Raw genomic sequence first — 10547 nt, forward strand, 5'->3', positions numbered from 1 at the left:
TTTATGGCCAAGGACTGTGGCCATACCCCTCTTTGTTGTCTGTTCCCCCAGAATCACTACATCACCAAACATAGCACAATCTGCAGCACTAACTGGAGATACTGTCCTCAGACATTGAATATCTAGGGCTCGATTCAATCGTATCACTGAAGAGCCGTGGTATGGCGCAATTTAAATTTAATTAAAGGTAATTTCCGAATTGAGTCGACATATGCCGTTTTTTCTTACAGTGAATGCAATCACGCGACGGCAGAAACACTGCCTTTACATTTCAGTCGCTATTGAGTCGAGCACCTAATTCCATAAGCCTATACCAAGATTCTGATCACTTTCATACACAGACCGAAATCTCACTAATTTACAAAGCCTGCTTCTTTGTATATCTGACAGGGCAGAACATAGAACCCAGCTTGTTGTCGGCCTTGCAATCATCCCTACAGAAGGCCATGGAAGAAATGGGTAGAGTCCCATTTCTTGAATCTCTTGAATCTGAAGTTTCTCAGGTCAAGCAATCTCAGATGGATATGCAAGAAGATTTATCGGTCATATTACAGAGGCTAGATGAGGCAGAGGGTCGGATATCAACGCTGGAGGGCGACCAAACTGTCTGAGGATCTCCACAGAAGGGTGCAAGCTAACCGAGACAGGGCGCCTCAATTCAATACTTTTAGGGGTCAAAGAGGGTCTGGAGGATAGCAAGCAGATGGAATGTGTGAGACAAATTATCTTGAAGGCTCTGGGGGTGGATCTGGACTAAGCTGAGCTTCAATGAGTCCACGGTTCTCTAGCACCAATAACACGCGAGAATCAGGTAGCCTAGTGGTTAGAGCGTTGGGCCAGTAACCCCAAGCTGACGGTAAAAATCTGCCATTCTCCCCCTGAAACCACTGTTCCCCAGTGGGCTGTCATTGTAAATAAGAATTTCTTCTTAACTGACTTGCCTAGTTCAATAATGGTTAAAAAAAATCTGCCGCCTAAACCGACCATCATCTGCTTTCTCAGGGATCTGGTGAGAGAGAGAGCTGGCCAATGTGTTGGGAGAAGAGAGAGTTAAGGGCTTCAAGCTATCATTCTTTCCTGATAAAAGGAGGCTTTTTAACGCAACAAGGAACAATGGAGTTGGATGTAAGTTTCCTCAAGAAAAATCCTCAAGAAAAACTCAGAGGACCAGAAACAAGGGCACGAACAGCATAGCTATATTTGCCGGCAGGTTCTATATGATGTTTATATGGTGTTTATGTGACACACTATCGCAAAGGCACCGTGCAAACTAATAGCTACAGTATTTAGCTATTTGGCTATTTCAGACTGTATAGCTACAATGTTGCTATTTTTGTTACTGGCGGTTTAGCCGGTTGGGTACTCAGTGACTGTATTCAAGTTGCCTGGTCAAAAGTAGATGGAACTAACAACCTTGACATTATTTTAATTGATCTGATTTTATGAGTTCCTAGAAAATGTTGTTTACCCCCTTTCAGTTAATTTTACGTATTGCCATTTGGTGGGTGAATACAAGTATATGCTATGTTAAAATCATTTCCTTTTTATTCATATTTTACTATGGTGTCCTGAGAGAGGGGGGGGGGGGGGGGGGTGGGGGTGAGAAGGTGAGGGGCTTGGGACTAGGGTGACCGCTTTTAAGTGATATAGCTTTTATTCAAGAAACTAATTTGGTTGATTCAGAGGCTGCTAAATTGAAAAGGGATCGGGTTGGGCAGATCAGATAGCTCATTTTCAAGCAAAAAAACTGGTAGATATATGGAGACTTGTCAATCCTAGAGAGAAGGAACATATGTTTTATTCACATAACCATTCATATCATTCCGGGATAGATGACTTCCTAACTTCCAAGAGTATGACCAAAGAGGTGATGGGATTGTGAAATAAGGGTTATTGCTTTGACAGGCCACACAACAGTGGAATTATGTATAGCAGTTGAGGCTGATATGGCTACGAATGGTACTGGATGGAGGATTAGTACGTCCTTATTCCAAGGCGAAACATTTCATCTTTCCCTCAATGATCTCAAGTGTTTGGTTTTTTTTTCAAACAAATATTGGTTCCATTGATGGATTGAGTACGGTGTGGGAGGCCTCTAAAGCTTATGTTAGGGGCAAAATAATAGCACACACCAGTAGAAAGATAAAGGGAAGATGGAGAAAGAGTTGAAAAACTAGAGTCTCAAATTAAAGAGTAGGAAAAATAGTTAGAGAAAAAAGAAAAATACTGAGTCACTATTGAAACAAGTCTGTGATCTGAAGTTTCATTCACATGACTCCAGATCAGAGAGGGGATTTGGATTCTCCTATACTACAATCTGAGATAAGAACAGCCGTCACCTCAATGACGTCTGGAAAGTCACCAGGGTGAGACGGCTTCCTGGTTGAGTATTACATGAGGAACATTGACGTATTTGCTCCTATATTAACACGGGTGTATGCTGGAACTGGAGCAGCTACCTGTCACTTTTAACAACTGCACTCATTTCATTCATTCTCAAGAAAGATAGAGACCTCACTGACCCACGTTCGGAGTTGATTGTGAGGTGCTCTCCAAAGTACTAGCCATGAGGCTGGAGAAGGTTTTTACCTCACACAGATCAGGTGGGATTTGTAAAAAAGTAGAACCTCCACAGACAACCTTAGACGTTTGCTTCAGCTCACATGGCTGAGACAAAAAGAGGATACTCAGGTGGCAGCCGATGCGGAGAAAGCATTCGATAGGATGGAGTGGGGCTTTTTGACATGTGGGTTAAGGTATTATACTCCAATCCAAGAGCAGCAGTCCTCACAAATGGTATGAGCTCTTCCTTTTTTTATTTGTCAACAAAGAACCAAGCAGGGCAGTCCTCTCTCACCTCTCCTTTTTACTCTATTTTTGGAGCCCTTGGCAGCAGCAATCAGAGCTGATTCAGGAATCAAGGGAGTGATGGGAGGTGCCAGAGAGCATGAGCTGTTTTTATATGCTGACGACATATTGTTACTTATTAGGGAACAGGCCGCATCAATCCCTTTGGTTTTGAGAACAATTGACAAGTTCTCACGGATATGTGGTTATAAGATTAATTGGCAGAAGTCAGATCCAAATGATGTCCTCCTGTTGCAATGACTTAATTTCAGTTAAAATGGGTGCCACCAGGGATGAAATACCTGGGTATAAGGCGAACTACAGAATATCATGCAAATTAATATGGTGCCACTACTTTAAAAAAAAACTAGAATAATATCGATAAATGAAGGTTATTTAATTTTACTTTGAGGCAAAATAAATACTGTTAAAATGGTTGTGGCACCAGTTTAATTATGTGTCCATGATGCTCCCTGTGACCATTTCTCCCTTACTATTTAAGCAGTTCAATCGAATGATTCAGGATTATCTTTGTGATGAGAAAAAAACGTATATGCTCCAAGGGATAATGGAGGACAAGCATTACCCAATGTAGAACTATACAACATATCATTTGAAGTACCCAAATTGTCCAGACACTGAGGCAATTATGATTCCCATTTGGGATGGACTCAGATTGATTCAGACAATAACATTGAAGTCTACGCTGACACGGTGAGCGTGTTTATAAGGAAGTGTATAGGAGATGTTGTCCCCACTGTGACTATTAAAACCTTCCCTAACCAGAAACTGTGGATTGATGGCAGCAATCGCGCAAAACTGAAAGCACGTACCACCACATTTAATCATGGCAAGGCGACTGGAAACATGGCCGAATACAAACAGTGTAGTTATTCCCTCCATAAGGCAATCGAACAAGCAAATTCCTATGGGGAATGCAGGCTAACTCCGGGCCTCTGGCGGTCATCCCAAGGATAATAAATATGTACTCCATGGAAGCAGGTAAATAATAATTTATTCAACAGCGCTTTTCATAGAATCTAAAAGGGGTTCAAGAGCAAAAAAAACAAACAAACAAGCAATATAACAGCCCAGGTCAATCAAGAGGCCTAGTCTTTGAATGCTGCATCCGCCGAAGAGGGAGAGGGTCAGTTCATGGCTTGAGCAGAGAGAGCTGGTCAGAGGAGGGTAGATGGTGATAGTCTGCCGATGATCTTGTAGAGGGCAAGTCTGGGAACCAGCCTGACTCTTATAGCTACTGGACTTCCTCTTCCACTTGTTTGTATTGGAATGTCTCAGGGTGATGGTCAGACTGATGTTATTGATATTTTTTTTAATGTATCTTCCATTTGTCAGAGATTTCAATTTCGTCTTACAGGTTTCCACATTTGCTGAAGCTTTGGCCCATTTTCCAAAAACTAAACAAATCTCTAGCAAAAGCAAACACTGCATTCAAAACTGTTCTCTTTCCAAAATGTTTTTTTTTAGCATCAAAATGAAACACGTCATATGAGTAGATCTGTCTACCAAACAACACACTGATGTGCTCAACACTACTATGAATATCCAGCAGTTGGTTTATGCCTTTTCAGTGTTACAGTAATCTCTTACAGCTACAGTGTAACAATGTATACTACTCAAATATACATAAATAAACACAAACGCAATACAGTACCAAAAACATTGTAATTTATTTCCAAAATGCAGTATTTTGTATGTAACACTTTCCATACCCAACAGGAGAAAACCAGGAAAAACATCCAGTAAGATAAAGGGTTTTCTGTACAAAAAGAAAATAGGCTCATTCTTTCAAAACTCTAAACACAAAAAGACAAAAACACATGTAAATGTAAGAACAAAGACATTATACTGCATCATATTTTGGTCTGGCCACAGCACCTCATCTACATCACACGCGATGTTCTCCCTGGCTAAACAGCAGGGAAAGAATCTTCTGGAGTGACGGATCCAGCCACCGAAAGCCCCCCCACATCAACTTCACCTCATGCATCCTCCATTGCCTGGAGAAGAGGCATGCGTGTGAGGGGATGGTGGTCATACACCTTCCATCGCCATGCCAGAAAAATGTCTCCAATTGTGTTTAGGAATGGGGAATATGGTGGGAGGTATAGGACAATAAATTGTGGGTGGTCGATCAACCAGAGCAGCCCGGTGGAAACTCACGTTGTCCCAGATGACAACATACCTGGGCTGCTCTGGTCCACCCCTCTGCTCGGCTGGAATGAGGATGCCATGTAGTGTGTCCAGGAATGTAATGAGAAGGGCAGTGTTGTAGGGACCAAGGTTGGCATGGTGATGGAGGACGCCTTGCTGGCTAACGGCTGCGCACATGGTGATATTCCCTCCACGCTGTCCAGGGACATTCACAATGGCACGGTGGCCAATAATGTTCCATCCCTGTCTTTTGGCTAGGTTGAAGCCAGCCTCATCAATGTACATATAAACGTGCTGAATTGCAGCAGCATCCAGCTCCAAGACTCTAAAACAGACAACAATATGTGACAGACCTAGAGCAGTCAATATGGTGAGGCACAATACACTGGATTACAGTACTATAATGTGTCTATACAGTGCTGATATGATAGTAAATTCACAGTATAGTACTAACTTGCACAAATCCATAGCGCTGTTCTATAACCCTCTCTGAGTTTCGCTCAAATGGCTCCCTGTAGACCGTTTCATCCGGATTCGGTTGTGCTGTAACACACGGTCCAATGTAGCCCACCTGGTGAATGTTATTGAATATTGTGTTGTCTGCAATTATGTGGTTCTGGATTTCTCCTAGTCTAATGGTATTGTTTGCCACCACCATGTTCACAATAGCGGTCTCCTGTGTTGGTGTGAACAGCCGGTGTCTTCCACCATGGCCTGGCCGTCTCTCAGTTCTGCAGAAGATCCCCAAATATGATATGATTGGTTTCAGGAAGCTAAAATAATATATTTTCTTTCTATATGAAATGACATTACTGTAACATTTGCCAACAATCACTGAGTAACATAGGCCTACTGGCATAGTGTAGATGGTAGGTATCTTACCGGTTCTCATTTCTGAATGTACGGATGATAGATGCAACCATGTAGCGGCTCAGGTTGGGCTAAACTCTCTGTCCAGCCTCCCTCAAACTCAATCCATGGTTGAGCACATGGTCAACCAATGTGGCGCTGATCTCATCTGAGACAACTGTCCTTCCTCATCCTCCTCTTCCTCACTCCACCTCTAGCTTCACCATTGACTTCCATTTTCCTCCAAAACAGGAGAGCTCATCTGTGGCCTTTTATAGCGCTAAAGCTCTGATTTCTAAGCTAACAACTCAGCAACTGGTGTTTACACCGGTGATGAGTGGGTGTTGCCAATTGGTGTATAGAGCTTGGCATTGTGATTGGCGTTGCTTTCCAAAGGGAACAAAATAGATTTTCATTTGTAATGTTGTACCTAATTTAGAGAACTGTGTGTAGTGTTTTGCAAAAAGTGTGATATAGAATTGAATGAGTGTAAAGAGTGAATTGTGCTTGCAATTTTGCAGACTTGGTTTAGGGATTTGGTACATGAGTTTCAGGTTTCGGTGATTGTGTTTCAAGTTCCAATTTTAGTGTGTTAACACTTGGGAAAAACTGTAATGTTGCGCATTCATGATTGTCTTAGAATTTATTGGAAAGTAGTGATATACACTTCACTCCTGATAATTGCACTTTGAATGAGTGCAAACTCTGTTTCAAGTGTAATACAGTGATTTTCAATAACACTCTTTATAATTGCTCATAACTGCATTCTCTGGTTCATTGCACACACTATCACACCAGACACTCCCAAGCCGTTAGTTGCCAGATGTTTCCCGTGTTACAATGTGTTGTCTTTCAGTTCATGCAAGAAATGATCATAGCTGACCGTAGTCGTTATTATAACTGTTTCCCCATTTGTAATTTAATTTCTTTCCATTATTACTGGTCTGAACCAAAGACTGATTGGAAACTTCTAGTAAACATCCATCCACATGGGGATGCTGTGATCTGTTTACGGGCTCACCGCCGACTGATACAAGCAGAAGAAGACAATGCGGAAGTAAAACTGGGAGAGGGTTTGTTTTGTTTGTGGACAAAGCCATACCACATATTAAAGGGGTTAGTTATCAGTGTATTTGCAAAACTAGTTGAATACTCACCTCTCAGTCGCCTGAAAATGTCTACATTACAGATGTTGCAAGTGTTCTTAAATGAGCGTTTAACGGCGGCTGCTGTGGAGATTTTCGGGGCAGTTGAGAAAACGGTAGTCGAGTACCAGGAAGAGAATGATCGGCTACGGAGACTGCTGCGGATAACACCGGACATAAAACTATGTAGAAAAGGTTCGCATGTAGATCTATAAATATCTAACTACAATAATGTTTTATGAACAGCTACGTTGTTTAGGCTAACAGGGATCACCATTTAATAAATAGTTCAATGTAACGTTTATCGTGCATGATGAAAAAGTCTGTCACGAGAAGCTTATTGAAATAGCATATAGCTCGGTATGCGTACACCGGGATGTCTAAAAGTTGGTTATATACAGTACCAGTCAAAGGTTTGGACACACCTACTCATTCATGAGTTTTTCATTATTTGTACTATTTTCCACATTGTAGAATAATAGTGAAGACATCAAAACTAAGAAATAACACATATGGAATCATTTAGTAACCCCAAAAAAGTGTTAAACAAATCTAAATATATTTAGCCACTCAGCCTTGATGACAGCGTTTCACGCTTGGCATTCTCTCAACCAGCTTCACGAGGAATGCTTTTCCAACAATCTTGAAGGAGTTCCCACATATGCTGAGCACTTGTTGGCTGCTTTTCCTTCACTCTGCCGTCCAACTCATCCCAAACCATCTCAATTGGGTTGAGATTGTGCGATTGTGGAGGCCAGGTCATCTAATGCAGCACTCCATCACTCTCCTTCTTGGTCAAATAGCCCTTACACAGCCTGGGGGTGTGTTTTGTGTCGTTGTCCTGTTGAAAAACAAATGATAGTCCCACTAAGCGCAAACCAGATGGGATGGTGTATCACTGCAGAAAGTTGTGGTAGCCATATGGGTTAAATGTGCATTGAATTCTAAATAAATCACTGACAGTGTCATCAGCAAAGCACCATCACACCCTCCTCCATGCTTCACGGTGGGAACCACACATGCTGAGATCATCTTTTCACCTACTCTGCGTCTCACAAAGACATGGTGGTTGGAACCAAAAATTGGAACCAAAAAAAGTTTCCACTGGTCTAAAGTCCATTGCTCATGTTTCTTGGCCCAAGCAAGTCTTCTTATTATTGGCGTCCTTTAGTAGTGGTTTCTTTGCAGCAATTCGACCATGAAGGCCCGATTCACGCAGTCTCCTCTGAACAGTTGATGTTGGGATGTGTCTGTTACTTGAACTCTGAAGCATTTGGGCTGCAATCTGAGGTGCAATTAGCTCTAATTAACTTATCCTCTGCAGCAGAGGTAACTCTGGGTGTTCCTTTCATGTGGCGGTCCTCAGACCCAGTTTCATCATAGCGCTTGAGGGTTTTTGCGACTGCATTTGAAGAAACTTTCAAAGTTCTTCAAATATTCCAGATTGACTGACCTTCATGTCTTAAATTAATGATGGACTGTCATTTCTCTTTGCTTATTTGACCTGTTCTTGCCATAATTTGGACTTGGTCTTTTACCAAATAGGGCTATCTTCTGTATACCACCCATGTCACAACAACTGATTGGCTGAAACGCATTAAGAAGTAAAGAAATTCCACAAATGTAACAGGCACATCTGTTAATTGAAATGCATTCCAAGTGACTACCTCATGAAGCTGGTTGAGAGAATGCCAAGAGTGTGCAAAGTTGTCAAGGCAAAGGGTGGCTACTTGAATAATCTCAAATATAAAATATATTTTGATTTGTTACTACATGATTCCATATGTGTTATTTTATAGTTTTGATGTCTTCACTATCATTCTACAATGTAGAAAATAGTCAAAATGAGTAGTAGGTGTGAGTAGGTGTGTCCAAACTTTTGACTGGTACTGTATATCTTATTGAGATTAAGTGTTTTTAATTATATGGTATAGATAACCTCTGCTCCTCCCCTCAAGAGTCCCTTCGGTTATCTGTTGCTGTCTCTGAAGACGAGGTTCCACCTGAGCAGCATCATTGTGAGCAGGAGTGGAGAACCAGTCTGCCGCAGGATGACCTAGAACCCAAACAGATTAAAGAGGAACAGGAGGAACTCTGGACCTGTCAGGAGGAAGAGCAGCTTCAAGGGCAGGAGGCTGACGTCATAGTTTTCAAATTCCCTCCTCTTTGTGTGAAAAGTAAATGTGATCAGGAAAACCCACTTCAGTCCTTTACTCTTCCCCAAACCCAGACGGTGGAGAACAGAGAGAGTGCCTCTAAACTAGTGGATCTCCCACATTTTGTCACTTTTACCCACCTAAAGGGTCTCGACATTCCCTGTGACCCTGCAGATAATCAAAACGATTCCTACAGCCACAGTCACAGCTCAGCTGTAAGCAGTGACCCAGTAGGACTTAGGCTGCTGTCACCATTCCATCCCAGCCCACCATTGAATCCCAACCTATCAATGGGGGAACACTGTTGCGAACCCAGCACCGTGTCTAGAAAAGCTCTCCGCTGCTGTGACTGTGGTGAAACGTTTGCTCTGAAAGCTGACCTTCAGGAGCATGTGACTCTCGCTAAGAAGATACCCAGCGAATGCCACCTCTGCCAAAAACTCTACAACTCCACCTGTAAATTGAAGGCCCATGTCAGACTCTGTCACGTGGAGAAACCCTCCACCTGCCCCTTTTGTGGAAAGACCTTCAAACTCAAAGGACATCTTTCCAGGCACATGAGGATTCACACAGGCGAGAAACCATTTAGCTGTGGTGACTGTGGGAAAAGCTTCATTCAGAAGGGGGACCTAAGGAGGCACATACTGACTCACACAGGAGAGAAACCATTTAGCTGTGGTGACTGTGGGAAAAGCTTCAATCGGAAAGGGAACCTGAACTTGCACTTTCTGACTCACACAGGAACGAATGTCCACAAAGAAAGAAACAAATAAAGAAAACAGAATGAAAACAAAGGAAATGAATTAGGACAAAGACATCTTGTTAGAAGATGGACAACACTTTGGAAAAGCAAAGCAACTCTCTGGATCATTCATTCTCTGGGTTTCAGGTAAATAGATGGCATGAATTTACTATTGTAAAACGTTCTATGAACAATAAAGTTTGATTTGATTGAACAGTACAGAGTAGTTCAACTCACAGGTCTGCTGTTAAGTCTCTTGGTGTTTTCATGTCATTATTAAGCGGAATTCCTGCTAGTTTGTTTTGGAATGTCTCCAGAATAGTCTGACAGATGCTATTGATACATTAAAATGAATACTTCCAGAAAATGTGTCCTTGCATATGTCCAATATTATTTTCGATACATTTTGTATTATTGTTGTTCATACAAATGGTAGGCAATTACAAACAGATCTATGGTCAGGGAGTAAGCTGATCCTAGACCTGTATGTCTGAGGTCATGTCTGGACCTTTATGGCCCCGGAGTGTGGACATACCCTACTTTCTTGTCTATTCCCGTTGAATCACTACATCACCAACCTCAGCACACATCTGCAGCACGTTTTATGATGACAACATCTCTCTTTTCATATTT

At 42.0% G+C, this 10547-nt stretch overlaps 1 protein-coding gene across 1 annotated transcript; it reads left to right on the forward strand.

Moving 5' to 3' along the window:
- The first annotated feature begins 6894 nt into the window (after positions 1-6894).
- LOC110485960 (zinc finger protein 774) lies at positions 6895-10276 on the forward strand. The gene is made up of 2 exons (XM_021557224.2): positions 6895-7211; positions 8975-10276. The coding sequence occupies exons 1-2, from the start codon at positions 7046-7048 to the stop codon at positions 9943-9945; spliced, it is 1137 nt and encodes a 378-aa protein (XP_021412899.2). The 5' UTR covers positions 6895-7045; the 3' UTR covers positions 9946-10276.
- Positions 10277-10547: the final 271 nt, after the last annotated feature.

The sequence above is a fragment of the Oncorhynchus mykiss genome, chromosome 13 (assembly GCF_013265735.2).
Source record: "Oncorhynchus mykiss isolate Arlee chromosome 13, USDA_OmykA_1.1, whole genome shotgun sequence".
NCBI lineage: Eukaryota > Metazoa > Chordata > Actinopteri > Salmoniformes > Salmonidae > Oncorhynchus > Oncorhynchus mykiss.